The 18,524-nt window shown below is 36.9% G+C and overlaps 1 protein-coding gene across 1 annotated transcript in view; it reads left to right on the top strand.

Moving 5' to 3' along the window:
• The window catches only part of PARD3B (par-3 family cell polarity regulator beta), a gene marked incomplete at both ends in the record, with an annotated part of 137,553 nt that overhangs the window by 51,683 nt on the left and 67,346 nt on the right, over window positions 1-18,524 (top strand). Inside the window, 2 exons of the mRNA XM_009080893.1 lie at window positions 7-122; window positions 10,697-10,741. Of these exons, the coding sequence (XP_009079141.1) occupies window positions 7-122; window positions 10,697-10,741 (161 nt within the window). The remainder of the gene's footprint in view (window positions 1-6; window positions 123-10,696; window positions 10,742-18,524) is intronic.

Genomic DNA, 18,524 nt, shown 5'->3' with positions numbered 1-18,524 from the left:
CTACAGCCCTATCATAAATTCAGCAGTACGTTTAACAGATCAGCACATCAACTTCAGATCTTTGACACCAGCCAAACTGTCTGAATCAATTAATCTAAAAGCCTCAAAAAGCATGGATCTGGGTAAGAAGGGATGGGGTGACATATGGGTCAGCTTTTTAGCCTTAGCCCATCTGCACCATCTCTGTTTCTTGCTTTTGTTTCTTTAACACAAACATCAGGGAGTAAGTTCTGCAGGAGCTACAGCAATGGGGACAATGATCAGTCTGCTGTAGCATCTATTTCCAAGTACCCTTTTTATTGAAGGTGAAGAAACTTTGGGTTTTTTTCTTAAAGGCCCACTGTATTGAAATCTCTGCTGAGAAAAAGAGAGGGTGATGGAAAAATGAGCAGAAAGAATTTCTATACAAGTTTTTAGGTCTAAAGTACATAGGAAAACCAGCAATAACAAAAGTTGTTTGAGTTTTTTTAATAGAATATAAATGATTGTAAAACTACTCTGGACAAAGGGTAGCATTCCTGACACAAGTTGTGTATTTCTTCATCGACAATGACAAACACAGGCAATCTAAGTGTTGCAGTAGATCTTTTTTAATGCTTGAAGAGGTGTAAGGTTATGGTTCTCTACCCATCAGCACTGTGCTCAAAATCTTACAGGGTGGGTGAAGCAGAAAGTAAAAGACTCTTTCAGTACCAGGAAAACTTTTGCAGGTGAAAGATTGAAGGGTTATTGCACCTGAAAAACAAGCCATGTTTTAATGAGGGTTCAAGAAAAAATTTCCAAAGTTCTTAAGTGTCAATGAAAACTAAATAAGGTTTTCTTTTTCCTCCTAATTCTTCTTTGCTGCACTCAATCTTTATCTGTCTTTTTTGAAATTCAAGTGTTGATGTGGAAACTTTGAGACCTACCATTAGGATATCCTTAATAATAGATTTGTGTGCTTTCTTGGATCAGGTTTTGTACATCATTAATAGAAAATTATTACTTTCATATATAGTTTCAAGGTAGCTTTTTGTTATCTTGCTGATTTTTTTTCCCCTGAAATGCTCTAGAATGGTCTTAGGTTTTATATTGTTGAATTTTATGGTCATCTTAATGTAATATTTTAATGTGGCCTTAAATGTTTGTACTCCTCTAGTGTCATGTAAGGAAAGCCAGACAGTTACTAATGCAGGATAAGAATGGATATGAATTAATTTAAGAGAGTTCTTAAGGCAGAATTTTAACACTACTGCATGACCAGCACAGAAATTTGTCCTTTTGCAATTCTGTTCCACTGTTTTGATGGAATAATGGATTAGGTATTTTTTTCAGAATGGAAGTGCTCCTCAAAATATGGTTGAGTTTACAGACTTGAGTCAAAACCTGTATTGTAGATAGTCTACCAGAAAAAAATAAGGTTCAGCTTTGCTGAGTTGTCTATTAGGAAGGTTTACTTCCAGCCCCCACAGAAGTCACTCGAAAGAATGCTCACAAGCACCAATGTAAAAGTAGGCAATGGGAGTGAGCTTGGGAGCACATTCAGAACTGCCAGGGAACTCATACTTCCTTTCATCCTGCTCTGTGCTCATTTATATTGTGAGGTTCAAGGTCTATTAGTAATCTGCTCTTAACACCCAGAACCAATGCTTTGAGAATGTATATGAATCACTAAATTGTGGTGGCTAAAATCTAAAATAAAATAGCATCAAAAATAAAATAAAAATGGATACAAATAAATCTTTTAGATCTTTCAAAACTTGTTGCCTGTAGGAGGTAGCTGTGGAAAATGGCCCTTCTGCTATGAAAGTAAAAAATGGAAGGGCTCATAATCAATCCTTTCTTATGCATAAATTTGAAGGTAAATCTGTTACTTGAGATAATCATGTAAAGAATTGGAGGGACTATGAGAGAACTGCATCATATTGTTTTATAAATAACAATAGATGAGGTAAAATTCCTTGCACATAGCTTGGCAAATAATGAAACTGAGGAAGGTGAAAGCTAGGACCTTTTGCAGTCATTCCTGAGCAAGCAGTGAAGTATCATGTTTGAGTTTCCTCCTTTTGAAATATTTTAAGCAGAAGCTAGTGGCTGGAAGGGAAAACTGAAAAGAAGCATAAAAACCTCAATGGAAGTAACTGCAAAAAAAACTGCTGCTAATGCAAAAAAAATCCCAATAGTTTGGTGTATAAAAGGGCACTTCCAAATAGAGCATTTATCTAATTCATGTTTCAGAATGGATTTTTGGGAAAGGAAGGTTATTTCTTATTTGTTTTCTGTTTGCTTCTTACTTAACTGCAGTCATGACCCATAGTAACTTCTCATCCAACATGCAGCTGTGTACCCATTATTGATTTCAGCGCATTGTTTTCTGGAAAAAGAAAAGGTAATAAGGATTTGTGATCAGAAAATATTCAATACTGCTCACATGCTGCATCAATTTGTCATTGTCCCTCTCCAGAGCAAATCCTGCAATGAAAGGAACTTGGCGCATACAGCAAAAGCTGTAAGTTACTTGCCAGTGGGGCAGATGTAGTTTAGTTTATTGACACTTGGTGCATTTCTGTACTGTTGATTGGGCAGTTGGACAAGAGCAGAGGGCATGAAACACTGCTCCCTGGATGTGTAGGCAGAGCTCTGTGCTGTCATGTGTGTGCCATGAGTCATATGAACTGACAAGTCTTAACTACTAAATAGACAAATAGCATGGATCCAGAAGTAGCATTGTTTGGAGTTGGTGTAGTTGAAGAACTCTAGTTGCAGATGAGTTAGTTTTTACTTGAACCTATTTTTAAAAAATTAATAAATCAGTGGCACGTATGAGTTATTGAGTTACTGTTGTAGAAACTTTAAAAAAAAAAAACCAATAGCAAGTCAAGTCAAGTGGTAATGATCATTTGTTTTTGCTTTTGCAGATGTGAGCAGAGCTTGTCTCATATGTACAGATCTCCTTGTGCAGAGTGTATGGAGGGAGGGTGATTGATTCCTTGTTTTAGCATCCACCATTTCCAGTGATTGAATACTTCTCAGAATTTAGAGCTTCATTCAGAGTAATCAACTACAGATTAGTTCCATATCTGCTATAAGTTCTAATGTTCTTCCCTGCTGTGGTGTTGAGATAATGACAGCATTTTCTAGATCACTGCTAGAGTTCATATCCTGTGTCTTATGGTACATTTTTCCTTGGCTTGTCTACTTTTAGTTTAAACTCGTGCTGATAAAGAGAGCATAGCCTCCCCTTTCCTGACACATCCACTCAGTTGCATAAATTTTCTTGTTCTTCAGACATGGTCATCCACACTAGCAAAGAAAAGATCTTCCTTGTACTGTGACTTCAAGTGTTTGTTCAGGGCCAAACTAGGTCTGACTTAGAGTGCATGCCTGTACTGACCAGAGTTAGGCTGCATGCCAAATTTGGACTTGTGCTTATAGCGTAGTGTTAGAAATAAGCAAATCAAAATAAGAAAATCTTAGCAATAAATGCTATATTGCCACTTCCTACTGAAGTGGAACACATTTTTGAAACTTAACAGCAGATTGAAAATGAAGAAATCAAGGGCTTCTATACGAGTCATTGAAAGGATGATTTTTCCCTTTCTTTTAACAGCCTTCTATATGCACACATTTTCCCTTGCATTACAGCAGTTGTCTAGAGAAGAATTTCTATATAATATATCATCAGAATCCATTTTCAGCAGTGTTTGTTCTTTTAACTGTATCAAAAAGGTAATTTTTGTAGTGTTAATGTGCAAATTTTTTTTAATGTTGTATTGGAACGTGTAAATAGGTGTGCTCCAAGAAAACGAAAGGAAAGAAGGTGTCTTATTATCTGTCTCCAACACCCTTATTTTCCATAAATCTTTGTGCACGGGAGTCAGTTAGGCTATGCATAAATGTACTGTAAAAACTGCAGCCATGGGAATTGTATGCAAACACATGAAAGTGTGGCTTGTTTTAACCTGAAGCAACATGAAATTGAATCAAATGAATATATATCAATTTTGTTGTGTATCAATTCAGGCAAAGTACTGTGTAGATTTATATTTGAGGATGTTAGTATAATAACCCATGACCAGTATCCCAACATGCTGCTTAATTCCCTCTTCCTTTCCCCATCAAAAGCAAAACCCCATAAATCTTAACTGATTAAGCTCTATAGCCTGAAGAAATGGAAATGTCTTTTACTTGATTTTAAATGTGAATGAAATATTGTTTGCTAAAACATCATTAGACATACTTGGAATCCCTTAACCTTGGGGCATATTTATTAAAATATTGGCCAACTTATATATTTAGGAATAATTACCAAGTGAATATGCAAGATATAAGGTATGGAGTATTCTGCAAGGAAGCCAATATTTAACTAAATGCTAATTTCTTTGTTAGTAAAGGCAATGCATTCAATTACAGTTCATACTTTTAAAGCACCTCAAAACAAAAAGAAGCCAGTGTTTCACATCCCAAAGAATATGGAAAATGGAATCAAGATCTATTAGTTGCTTCATGGCTTGCTCTGAACCAGATTGTTGTTATTCCGAGTGCAATTTTGAATACTGAAATAAATATCTCAAAACGTAGCCGAATGAGGATCAGGCAGAGCTAATGGAGATTACTCTTTTAAACAATGTTTTGATTCAGATGCAATTAAAAGAATTTATTTTGGGAGGTCCCTAGTGAGAGTTATGGTATTAGTGGGACAAAAAGTGGCTTGGTATTTTAAAATCATGATTTCGTTAACTGCTTCTGTGTATGAAATACATTTATTTGGTTGCTTTAACGTGAACCCAACTTCAGAAGTGCATTTGGGATCCAGTTAGGTTTATTAGAACATTAATGAGGAAATGGAGAAGACGGATCAGAATTCTAGCAGGCTTTTCCATGTTACTGCTTATAACAGTAATTTACCAAATCATGTCTTGAAAAGAAAGACTTTTCAAAACAAAAAAATGTCATGGGTTTAGGAAAAACTATATTGCTGGTTTTGTCTGTAGTATCAAGGGCCAAGAGATACTTTAACATTATTCTAGCTTATGTCATGAGTAACATTCTAGTATTGTCAGATTAGATGTGTATTTTCCGAGGCCACTCTGCAGAATCAATTTTTAGAAATGAACACAGCATAGGTTTCTTAGTTTAAATGACTTTCAGATTTCTGTTTCTAAGATCTATAAGTAGGGAATGAAACAAAATCATTTCTTAAGTGATAGGGACATTGTGAACAGAATTGAAATGAGACTGAAATTAGGTTTATTCTGGATGAAAATAGAGACTTTTAACAAGGCTAATTCCTTTACTCAGTTTCACACCAAATCTGCATTGATGCAGTTGAGGGGATGGTGAGCTGTGGCGTAAAGGCAGAAGTGGGCAAAAGAGAATATTGGCTTTTTGGACTGTTTTTGTAGAAATCATCTAAGACCCTAGAAAGCTTGTTGTGGAGCAGGCTGAGAGCATTGTATGGTGGCATAGCTGACAAAACGGTTACACATGGTTGAGGTTGCATTTTCTTAGCTGATTTAACCTAAGTTTGAAGTGAGTCGATCTGTTAATTCACTCATTATAAAAGTGAGAGAAATAAGCAAGTAAGTTAACATATAGCTACTATAAGAAAGAAAGTAAAGATGATAATGAACTTTTAAGAACACTGTTATAAATCGGTTCTTTAAACTTTCTTAATTCTGTTCCCTGTAATGTTTTCAACCAGTGAATGACAGATTACATTAGGCACCTGTAGTTTAACCTTAGGAGTTTGGAAGAAGTGTTAATGACATGCAGAAGACGTGTAGCGGGGGAGTTTTAGCCTGGTACTGTTTCTCTGGAACAGAGGTGAGAGAGGATTAGAGAAGACAACAGAAGTGTAAAAGAAGCCATGATGGCCTTAATTAGCAGTGTAACCTTCAAGAATGGGTAGTTGTGCCACTATAAGAAAGCTAAGAAATTTTTGTTGTGCTGGCTGGGAAATTGTAAAATAATGTTATTTTTTGCTGGGAGAAAAACTTCCATTTAAAGCTAAATGTGTCCAGTGGACAGCATCAATTGTACTGCTGGTTCTTCAACAACAAGTAGTAGTAACAGTGAATGCAAGTTTAAGCATTTTCATTCTCATGTGCTGACACACAAGATGTATCCCTTGGGGATCTTTCTGAATACAATTGAACTGAAGTATTAAATCAGTTCTAACAAAATTGTTCTGAAAAAACTAATTAGAGAAAACCTTGTACAGGAGAGAAAAAGAGTCCGGAGTCTTGGTTCGGATGTGATTTATTCTTGTCTTTGAATGTGCTTAACAGAGTGTCCCTAATGTTGTGTTAGATGCCGTTTTGGAAAAGGTTTGCCTTTCTTTACCGCACAAGTATAATTTAACCTTGGCCTTTGTGCAAGCTTTTTGCTAGTCTCAGTGCTTTTCAACACTGAAGTGTTGAATCTATCAAGGACTCCTAATCCTTCAAGAATGAGTAGCTGGTGTATATCTAGGTGACCCCAGAACACATGCCCTTATGTGACATTTCACTGTCACTAGAGAGATGAGGACTGGGAATTACTGAAGGAAAATATTTTAAGATGGTGCAAGTTTACACTTCCTGATATACACATTTTATTGCTACTGGAGATTTTAATATAAAAGCCTGTGGTCTTTGTATGTAGTACTTCAGGGCAAACCTAGAATAGGAAGCAGCATTTTCTAAGTGATAGTTGTGAGCCAACATTTGGTATACTTTCTCCAAGTGATTTATGCCACTCCTAGATGGGGAAAGGCTTCACCAAGAAAATAAAAATGACAGGAGAATTATGGCATTGGCAATATCACTGACTAAAAGTAATTGATGATGCAGTGCCTTCATTATTATGAAAGGGCCTGGGTAAAAATCCTGGTCATCAGAAAAAACTGGGACCAGTTTGAGGCTTTGCTTTATTTTTGTGTGTTTATACCATGGAAACTGATGGATTCTAGGAAGTATGGATACCATACCATACCCATACCATTTATATATGGTTTGGGAATATAGCCCTTGTGAATTGATGAATGTATAATAAGAAACTTTTTTTTGGCTTCTATAAGCTGATACAGTTACCAGGGAATTTGTTTTCTAGGAAATTCTTCATTGTTTTGGTGTCTCATGTGTTATTTCTCATTAATTGTAGTTTTAATCCTTGTCTTCTTCTTTTCTGAGCACAGGATTGCAGAGCACCTTCAAAGGTACATGTCAGTTTGTCCAGCAGAAACACAAGTGACTTTCACATGTTTAGAGGCTTTTTAGTAGCTCTTAGTCAATATGCAAAACTGGTCCTTCAGAAAAGAGTCACTGAGTTGAATAGTAGTCCCCTGTGTCCTGTGAATAGTAGTAACTCCTTGTTTGGGGATGAAATAATGTATTGGTTCAACTGGCCAAGAAGAGGGAAATTTGCCATCACAATTGGCAGCAGCATTGATTTGTGCTTCTTTAAACCATAACTGGGAAATAGATTTTTGACCATTAAGTAAGCCCAGACTGTATTTTGATGCAAACTTTGAGGCATACAGAAGGTTTGTTATGTACTACACCACTGAAAGTTGTGCAATTCAAATGAAGTAGCCACCTGGGTTATCTTGATCAGGGCATAGAAATGACAGTCAAAAGATTATGTAGGACATGGGTGCATGTTGGGTGCTTTCACGAGTGCTAAACAATACTACTTACTTTCTTGAAGCAAAACAGCATTCCAGAATATCATCATAAGAAATACTGAAAAATCTGATTATTCATGAGATAGAGGGTTGGGATTTTTACCATCTGTAGTAGCCATTGGCATAGTTTAAAAGAATGTAAAGGTAGTGTCAGTTGTTTGCTATCAGCTGGGCAGATTTGTTTGGTTTAGTAATATTCCATCTTTCATAATGTGTGGTCTTGCTAGTCCCCCAAATATTCTGGCTTTTATTAAATAGCTGTAGAACTTCTGTCATCTTTTCTTTTGGGAAGTACTTTGGGTGCTAACAATGAAGTTGTCAAACAACTGGTTTCTGTGGATCCTAAATTATAGATGTTTTAAAAAGCTAGTGTGTTTTATACAGACAAGCATAACTTCATGAGCTAACATCCCCTGGAGTTCCAGTGACGTTTCAAAATGTGAAGTATTTGTTTGATGCACAAGTTAAGAAGTGTCTTCTTGTTTGTGAATGTGTTTACTGTCTTGCATGAATCCTTCCCAGTTTTTTGTTTGAGATTTTTCTTTAGAGTCCCCAAATTAGATGGTTTAATTTTTTAAAATGGTTTGCATTTAACAATTCTAATTCAAGAATATATAGTAATTCTAGTGTCTTCATAAAAATAGTTACAGTCTGCACATTCCCAAGTGTGATCTTCCTGAGCTGAATTTTTTTCAGTTATTTGCAATGTAATTACTTTGATACTGCAATATAAAAATAATTAGATTTTTCTTTTTACTTGAATTTTAAGAGTAGACAGTATTTTTTCCTTGTTTAAAATCTTTCAGCTGCCTTTCTACAAAGACAGGCCAACGCTAGTAGAATCTTAGAAAACAAATTTCCACTTAGCTCTTGCTTTTTTTAAAAGCCAAGGAAAATAGCCAGAGAGACTATTTGTGTCATAACTGAATGATTGCATCAATATTTAACAACAGGCAGAGAAGTGTTTTCAAATGCTGTTTTGTGGAAGAGGATGTCCTATGCATTTCCCGGATGAAATCATTAGTTAGAAAGTTTTCAGCTTTGGCCTACAAAGTATTTATCTCCCACTAGCCTCTTCCTTTATTTCTGTTGTCTTTTCCTTGTTCCCAGAGGAACTAAGGGAAGGAGTGGGATTCTCATCCAGTAGACTTGTCTGTGCCACTCCTGTTCAGTCTAATGAAAGACAACTGGCCTAGAAGGCACTGCCTAAGCATAATATCCCATGAAATGAAAATTACCCCATGAAGAAGCATACATATTTTGCTCAAACTTTGATATCAAATTTTAAGCACACATGCACAAAAACTGGGAAATGCAGAAATTAAACTCATAATGCTAACCTTGTATTTTGATAAGATTATTTTTCATTTTCTAATAATTTTATTCTTCCTTTTTTTTTTCCCCTCTGGTATTAAAATCTAATTTTTGTGTGTGAAGCTGGTGTGGAAAGTATGATTAAGTTAAATGGATTTATCCCTTTTCATAATGTGAAACTTAGTTTCAGGCAAACCAAGTCATCAGCATAGTTTTGAAAAATACTCTGAAACTTGGTATCTATTTTTGTCAATGTTCCTATGTACTGTAACATAACCTACTCCAAGTAATTATCATATATTATACTGGTTGCCATTAGTGATTGGTATAATTAAGGTTGCAAATCAGTTTCCATTATAATCCCTTGTTTTCACACAGTCATAACTTGCCAAAACACTAGCCTTTGGGACTAAAGTTTTCCACATTTGTTTTACTTACAGGTAAAATTGGGGGAAGAGAGGAGGTAAAGGAGTTTGAACTACTCTTACAGCAAATCCTTGTCCAGTCATTTTGCATTATAGGATCAGACTGCATAGCAAGGAGCTAAATAGTTATCATTTCCAGGGTCTAGAAGAAAGGTTAAAGGCCAAGGAGTACAGAAGTGCCTTCAATTTTGGTTGCAATTCTAATTTTGACTAGTGCCACTGCTATTTTGTTTAGCAGCATCTCAACATAACACTGCAAACAGTATTAGTCTTACTTTATTAGCATCTATGTCCCACAGTTAAACAACACTATGTCAACTTACTCATAATCAGATGACAATTAGATTACAAAAGTGGAGAAGAGACGCAGTGGTCAGTTGTGGATTCAAGATTCCTGTTGTGAATCCCAGTCCTGAATGTTTTGCTGGTTTTTGAGGGTAAAAGCTTCCCTAAAGGTGAAGTGGGGAGGCAATATAAGAAAATGTTTACTGTAATTATTTTCCCAGTAGTAACTCCTAAATGTCAATAACTGCTGCACTGCTCTCTCCTGGGCAGAGAATAGCAGGTGCCTGTATCATTGCAGATAACCCTCTATGTAAACTTTTTATACTGACTGCTATGACAAGCTTGTTTAAGTTTGCATTTATAGTATTTTTGGTATGACTTGACAGTTTATTCTATCATATAAAGAGATTATGTTTTAAGTTGAGTTATAAGGGAGTTCTTGGGCAGGCAGAGTTGAAGGATAAGCTTTCAACCCTAACATTCATTTCCTGTGCTTGTTTTATCATCCCTAACATTACATTAACACTGTTTCTTTGCATAGAATTCATTTTAAAAAATGGTGATTGGTTCTTCCCCTCAGCCCTCCAGGAGAGTATTTTAATTAGTTTCTTGAGTCAGTGAGATGTCTTGCAGATGGGAAGGTTTCCACATCTGGATTCTTTTTACAGTTCAGGTCTTTGATCTGAAAATGTTACTACTCTCCTATGCCCTGTGATTTGTCTGGCAAGATGAGTTATTTACAAATTCAACTGCTCTTCTGACAACTGTTTTGAGTGTAAGTGCTGAGGTCTTGATCTGTAACCCACAAGGACTGCTGGTAGTCCTTTTATTGGTTTCAGAGGACTTTGTTTCAGATGTTTGGACTTTGAAGCACCCCAGGTGGATTACGTAAAGAAAGATGCTTTTTTCAGATTATTATAATTTAAAGATTTAGGATGCTGTGTCTGAAATAATTTTGATGGTGTTTTAAAAACTTGTGAATTTAAATCAGTTTCTGATATTTGTGTCTTTTCCTTTATTCCTCCAGTGGCAGATGAAAGAAAAGTTGGTTTGTTGGCCGGACACAAATCAGGTAAGATGTCCTATTTTGGAGAAAATATCAGCAACTTGAAAGTAGTATGGGTAGTAAATGAAATCAGCTTACAGAAATTGTGGTGACTAAGAGAGTTGAAAATTAAGGCATTACTTTGTATGCACTTGACTCCAAGTTGTACAGTGATGAATTAGGGGTTGCTCTTTGCCAGGCAGTGTATGTAGCCAAGTCATTTGCAGGAAGAGATGTAACTTTATTTTTCAGTGCAGGTGTTGTAAACTGAAAATGATGCCCTTTCAAATAAGGGCAAGTGCAACATGCATTATGGAGTGTACAGACTTAAACAATGCACATTTTGAAAAACATTTCTTTGCTTTTTCTTCTTCCACTGAGTTACACTTCCATTACAAGGAATATTGAAGATAACATTAAAAAATTATACGGAGTAAAATAAAGAGTGTCAAAGCTTTTCCTTCCATTGTCCTTGTGCAGTAGAAATAATTTGGTTTTTTCTTAATGTTTTCAGGCCATAGTAATAAAAAAAAGATTAGTCCATACTGCTGTCATTACTGTACCTACTACCAAATAAGTTCTGCAAACCACACCATGGTGCCATACAACTTGCAGTTTGCCTTGAAAGTTCTTTCAATACATCTCACATAAGATTGTAATTTTTCATAAACTGTGGGTATGCCGACATGAGAAACCTTAAACTTCCTAGAAAACCCAAGGTATTCAGCAAGCTCTTCTGATGTTAAAAACCCCTGAAGTTTCAGGCTGCCCCTTTATAGCATGATCATACATTGTCTTTTCCCACCCTTTTGATAGATCTATAAAGCTAAATTCCTGTAAAAGAAGGTCAACTATGAGATTCACGATTGTTTATTCTCTGTAGCTGGGTGTCCTCCTTTAGTTCTCTGGTGTGGATTTTCCTTATCTGAAGACCTTTTCCTGAACTTCGTAGACAAATTCTTTTTACTTTTTTTGGCATCTCTCCTAAGTCGGTGAATTTCTTGGATTCTCTTTCTGAATGAGGGAATAGTTCATATGTCTTGTAACGTTATCACTCCTGGCAAGAAAAAAATTCTTTCAACTTTCTGTTTTGGGAATGCGAAAGCTTCAAAGAAATGATCTTGTCAACTTGAAGCAGCTAGGGTGTTGCCCTTGGGTTTCTCCTTGTTCAGAAAAATTGCTACAAACATTGCAACATCATGCAGTTTACCAAAGATCAATGGAATTCACTGCTACCAAAGAATATTGGAGGGGAACCTGGTAGGATTATCACTCTTTGAAAATCAATTGTTGTGGGTACATTAAACTTTATATTTTCAGTAGCTTTTGAGCTTTCTTCTGCACATTTCTGCAGCTTCTTGAAAACTGTGACTTTGATAAGCTTTCTATTTGAAGACGCCTACAAATTTTATATGAAAACGTGGACCCATATTTATTGAACTTAGGCTTGTTCGCTTTACTTATTCTTCATAGACCTCTTACATATACCTAAGATCTTTTCTCATAGACTAAAATCAGTGGTCTACTGATCACCAAAGGAATAGATACGAAGATCCCACAAGTTGTTTCTTTATTTTTTTTCCTGTTCACAATAAAAGGAGCTAGCCAACTTCTGAGAAAGTTGGAGTGTAAATTTTTTTTTCTCAGACCTACCCACTTTAAATATTGTTCAAATAGCATTAAAAAATGTTTCTGCCCTCTCTATGTTCCATTTCCTAACCCTTCATAAAGAGAAATCAAGCTGCAGTTTCGTCTTTCTCATTGTTCCATTCAAATATTTATTTTAAAGGTTGGTTCAAGAACATGGTGTACTTTTTCTGTGGTCCCTTTTTACTCTATGCTTTTTGGAATTATATGTGCTTTTTTCCTGGTGTTCAGTCACATCACAGAACTCTTTAACACTGTTCATTGTACTGCCTTCCTATAGGTACCTTAAGAATATGCTAAGGGAGACATTGCAGCCTCTTGTGCTGGGAGCAAAACACGGTTATTTTCTCATTACAAAATAAGGAGTTTCCATCCTATTCTAGACTTCAGGAAATTAAATGTATTTCTCTGTGGAATTAATTATCACCTACTAACAATCAATGCAATTATCCCTTCTCTCCTTCAACATGACTTGTTCTATGAAATACGCAGTTGAGTGATTCTCTCTAGGGAAATATCTTTTCTATTCCTTTTGGGGCAGTGGCTCTTCAAGCATTTAGTCTCAGCTTTTGGTACAGCTACTGTATGCCTTGCATATTACGTGTTACTGAGCAGCAGCAGGAGTTAGAGGCATGTATTCACTTCAAAAACCATTAGCACGATTCTGCATAAGACCAAGGCATTAGAAGGATCTGTAGCTGTGGCATCTGTGAATTCTGGTTCTCATACCTGGCCTGCCTTTCACCCTGCTGAATGGAAGACTCCTTCAATGCTTAGAGGTGTTCTTGGTGTTGCAAATGTTTTTCACAACGGCATTGGCAAAAGAACTGGAGTGCTGTATTGGTGCAGCATACTTGTCCCTTTCTGGAAGAAACCTCATGGAGTTCAGAGTATGTGTGTGTGAGGCATCTTCTCTGAATCCTCTAAAGAGGAATTTGTCCTCTGTAACCTTCCTGTGTGCTCAGCAACGATATGTCAATTCCCTTGATGAGAACGAGAAGGAGACAAGTGGTGCCTCTATTGTAAAGCAGAGAAGAACCCTGAAAATTCACAAATATGAAAAGTCAGCAAACTTTAGCTTACTTTTTCATGAACTGTTAGCTTTTTAATAAAGCAGTTCTAAGACAGCTAGGATACCCTTCATAAGGAAGGGCAAGACTAGTGTATCAAATATAGCCTTATTTATAGCAAATACTGAAAGCAAGTACTGAATTATTTGGAAATATTTTAATATTTTTTCTGACATACTTTTTTGTGTTCTGATTTACTACTTAGAATGCTTTTTAGTATGTATTGCCTGTCTCCTGAGGTATTTGCTGACACAGCTCTTTCAGATGATGCAATGCTGGAGAAAGGCTGAAGAGTCTTTCTTTATGAGCTCTGACATATTAATTAGCAAAATGGCCAAAAAAGCTTTCCTATTTTAATTTTAATGTCACTGGAGCATGCTTTTGGCTGGGGTTATGCTTCAAGACAGTTTTGAGACAAGATGAGTAAGGTCTTGTTTTCTTGCTGGCTGCTATGTAGGGAACATGTGACTGGGCTATGGATTAGTACCAGCAGGGCTGAGTCATACAGGGTAGCTCTCATACCAAGCTGAATTTGAATTAATGCTATATGGTTAAACCATGACAATATGGCAAGAGGCAGCATCAGGACTTGAGTAGGAAAAGGCCAATTGGGATAGTTCCAAGGATTCTTCTGGTCAAGTTCTGCCCTTCTTGTTAATTTTGCTGATAGTACAGTTACCAGCTTACTGTTCAGCCTGTGGGTAGGATTAGTGTTCTGGGAAAGAAAGCTTGAAGAGGCAGGTGTGCAGCTAAATCCTGCAAGGTCAGGGTTTGATGAGGCCTGAGTGCCATCATGTCTGGTAGACCTCCAGTCTGTACTGCTTCATGCATGGGTAGCTGACTTGTGGTTAAACTGGGATTCAGAATGGAAGTGGAGATAGTTTGGAATAAGGTCGGTTAAAGGTCTCGGTGTATCTCTGCTTCCTTTAATGCCAGTATGTATTCTGTATTAAATACGTTTTGCTGAGATTTTGTTAAGCCTAAGGATGAGGATTAAAATTATGGTTTAGAACACAGGAGTGGTTGAAAAGTTAGGTTTATTGGTAGATTTTGTGTGACCCACTGCAATAGGGTATGGAAAGTGCCACAGATTAAACTTCATCATTACCTTCAGGAATGGCTCTTCAGCCTATTTCAAAAGCCATGGTTGTATTGGTAGATGAATTAAGTCTACAAGATGTTAAGGTTGCATCTATAAAAGCCTAAGCTGAATGTCCCATTGGGTTTGAAGTTGAGTGGCACAGGATGATCCCCATCTGTGCTGTGAACCTTTATTGTAATATGGTTTCCGTTTGCCTCCGGAAACTGTACCTGGTATATCCTAACTCCTGCACCATTTCTAGGAATTGTTTGGGCAAGCAGAGGGCTGTTATAACTTTTATAGTGTACATGGTTAAATTCTAATAAACTCAGGTGTGCCCAGACACTGCTAAATTTGCAAAATATAAATATAAGCTGCAATTTGAAGGACTCCAGCTGAGTTTTTCACAGGTCTGGTGCAGGTAGAATCCAGTGTGTAAAAGTTTGTTCTAGTAAAAGTGCAAATAATGACTAGGCTAAGCTTATTGCTGCAACTTGAGTTCAGGCTTGGAAGGGCAGACAAAACTGAAGAAGTTGGGTTTTTTTTAAAACTGGGAATCATGCAAAGTTGGAGCTATTGGAACACCAGCAAAATCCAGTGGTTTAAGCATGCTTACATTGCACAAAAGACTTTCTTTTAATCAGGGATTCCAGTGGGAGATAATAGTGGACTTGGGAAAGACTACCAAAAGCTTAGTGTGTGCTACTAGGCTTGTTTGAGACTTGTGCCATTGTAGCAAGTTTGACTTCTGGTTTGATTCTGATTTGCAGGTAACACAGTTATGTCAAAGTGGGAAGTGGTGTTCTCCTCTCCTCGTGCCAGATCTTAGAATTTTATTAAACAAACCTTCTTGCTGTTGTGGATATCATTAAAGCTGAGCCTTTCAAAGAGGACATTGGGTTTAGGACTGAGTTCATAAGGATTTATATAGTAACTAGCTCCACAATAGAAAAGACTGATGTAAATGGCTGAGCTGCCTGCCTGTCCAAACAAGGACCTTGCCACTAACTGAAAGCATATATCATATAGAATCTGACACTTGTCTTTACATCTGTGAGAGGAGAAAAACAGGTTAATTTTTATATAATTTTATTTTTCTTTGAAAATAAGAGTGTAATACTTTGCTGCAGTCATTCTTGCACATGTAAAGAGCAGTTGTCTACTTCACAGTCTACAGTATACCTTAGCAATCCCAGTGTGGCCTAGCCTATGTGTCCTGGCTTAGGTACTGGGCATAAGCAAACTGTGGTGTCATTGGAAGCTGTGCAATGTGATTTTTTCCCTTAGTTCAGCCACTGTGATGCTTGGTGCTGTTTCAGTTTGACTGACACAAAACCAGATGCAAGTATCTTTCTATGATGCTTCAGTACACTGTAGTACCCACAACCTGTGCTTTGAATTGTTAAGCTGTGGGTTATGTTTGATATTTTATTGTGGGCAAGATTTTTGCAAGATTTTTCACTCTTTTACTGTTATATTCACTTTGGGCTTCTCTCTCTGTATGATTATTTTCTTGTGGTAGTGGTGTTGTTGTTGCTATCATCATCATCATCATCAACTTTGATTATGATTCTCCAAGCAAAGTGTTCCTTTGAGCATATAGTTCCAAATAAATTGTTGTCACCTGAGAATCTGTATCAGCTCATGCAGCTGAGAAGCAAAAAATAAGGTTCCTTTTTTCCTGCAGGTCATTTACAGAGTTAGTGTTTTCTTCTATACTTACACCTGGCAAGGTATAAAGTCAAAGATGTTACGTTGAATCTATCATATTGTAGGGTTTTATAAGGATTTTTAGTCCAAAAGTTAAAATGCTTAGCTTTCATCAAATCTCTGTCTACTGTTGTTTTTTTCGTCAAACAACTTGTCTAGTGAAACTAAGATGATACATTAATTTACTTCATACTCTATGCCAAGATGTCTTTGCTACCCTTTTTCTTGTGGACTTGATTTTTTATTTTTTAACACATTTCTATGTTATATATTGTTCTAACCATCTTCATTGGTTAGAGCTGGGAGGGATTGGGGGGAAGGGGGCTTGATTAACTTTCCTTATTGCACAATAATTGTATATATTTTTACATGAGAAGTTTGCCTTTTCACTGGCTCAGGAGAAGGAAGGCTGAACATTTACCAGTTTCTGTGCTTCAAACAATTATTCTAAATTAACAGAACTTTCTGTAGTGTTGAATTTTAGTGAAAAGCAGTTTGTTGGTCAAAATCTCTTCTGAATGTCAGGCTGGGAGGTCTTTACAGTCCTCCTTGCCTGCCAGGCCTATGTGGCTGATGAGGAACTCTCAGATAACCTAGATGGTTCTCCTCAATGGAGGGAAAGAAGCGTTCATTTTTACTTTTGAGAAGAATCATTTTATGCCCCCAGTAACTCACCAGCTGTAACTATTTCTTTGACAGCTTTTTTTCCTTTTTTTTTTAACTCACCAGCTGTAACTATTTCTTTGACAGCTTTTTTCCTTTTTTTTAAAAAAGACTTTATTAGCTGTGTGATGATGATTTGTTGTGACCCCTTTTTTGTTAGGTCCTGAGAAAGTCATCTGGAGATAAGAATCCCTCACTTGAGGGTGCTGTTTGATGTTACGATGTTGATCTAAAAGTTTGCTGCTGCTGAAAAAGGCAGTCTTGGTCACCATACCTCCTATCTGCAGCTGCCTGGTTTCTATTACTTCTTTATTCTTGTCCCACAGCTTAGCTGGTGAGATGGTTGAGAGAGCTAAACCAGCCAAAAACTAAAACAAGAAAAACTCAGCACTATTCACTTTCATCAGTCTCCTTGAACCACTCATTTGAGAGAGACAAGCTTGCATGACAATAGAAGGAAAACTCAGCAAATAGATTAAATTCAAATGCCAAACTTGTATGGATTTTTTTTTAATTTTTTTTAGGCTGCTTTACTTGCTATGGATACAATCATTTTCCCAGTGTCAGGACCAGGGAATAAAAAGTGGCAGTAAACCTCTGCAAACTGAAGAGGGGCATCCATGCTGTCTCATCCTTAAGTTGCAAGAATCTTTCCTTAAGTCACTCACACTCTTAGTGTGCATTGTATTAAGATATGGCAGAGCAGTGCCCGTTGATCTTTCTATGAACTGTGGTCATTGAAGTGAATATATCTGAGAACAATAACAAACTTACAGGAGAAACCTTTCTTCCTCAATGTTCTTGTGTGAGATTTGGGATCTAGAGCAGAGCTGGATTTAGACCAATCATTGCATAGATGAAAATTCAGAGGTCTGTAATTGAGCTTTTATAAAGTAGCATAGCTAACTTGCTGTTTTTCCTGTCTGCTGAAGAGGATCGTGTGATAGCTTTGTTTTCATAAATGCCTAGCCACATGTTTCTGCCCCTTTTCTCTCTATACCAGCATTATTATTCTTATAATTCCATGATGAGCTGTTGTGGAAAGCTAACCTAGCAGAAAAAAAATTCTGCAAAAAAAGAGTAGTATTCTTCTGGTATAGTCAAGGGAGCAAGAAAAAGGAAGTTGAGTAGAAGAGAAGAATGATTTTGTAACTGACATTTTTTGATCCTGGGATCAGCCTAAGCTGAAGGAAGTTGACTGGGGTGGAGAGGGTAGGCAGACACATCTGAGGGAGAAAGTGTGGATGAAAGGAGATTTGCAGATCTTCAGAGATGTCTTTGTGCTGAAAGGAAGGAAGTGGGGGAGCAAGTTTGAGTCTTTTTTCATTGTCCTGAAGACTAAACTGCAAGTGAGTTTCTGAGAGGTTTGTGTAACGGCCAGTGAAATGCGAGTTTATGTATTTTTGACTGTGTGATGTTACTTGGTTAAAGCCCTGACTGTCTCTTAGTTTTGGTTGGGCTACTATACTCTGGGTCTGGTCCTGTCCTAGAGAGTGAGAGAAGATTGAGCAGTCCTTGAGAGCAGCTGTGTCTGACAAGCAGGGAGAAGCTTCCATAAGTGCCAGATGGAGTGAACAGGCAGCTCAGACAGATAGGACAGTTTTCCTTAAGAACCACAGGTACTGGGTAGGGTTTCTTT

The sequence above is a fragment of the Acanthisitta chloris genome, unplaced genomic scaffold (genome assembly GCF_000695815.1).
Source record: "Acanthisitta chloris isolate BGI_N310 unplaced genomic scaffold, ASM69581v1 scaffold27848, whole genome shotgun sequence".
In the NCBI taxonomy this organism is placed as follows: domain Eukaryota; kingdom Metazoa; phylum Chordata; class Aves; order Passeriformes; family Acanthisittidae; genus Acanthisitta; species Acanthisitta chloris.
This window is presented reverse-complemented; position numbering and strand designations above follow the sequence as displayed.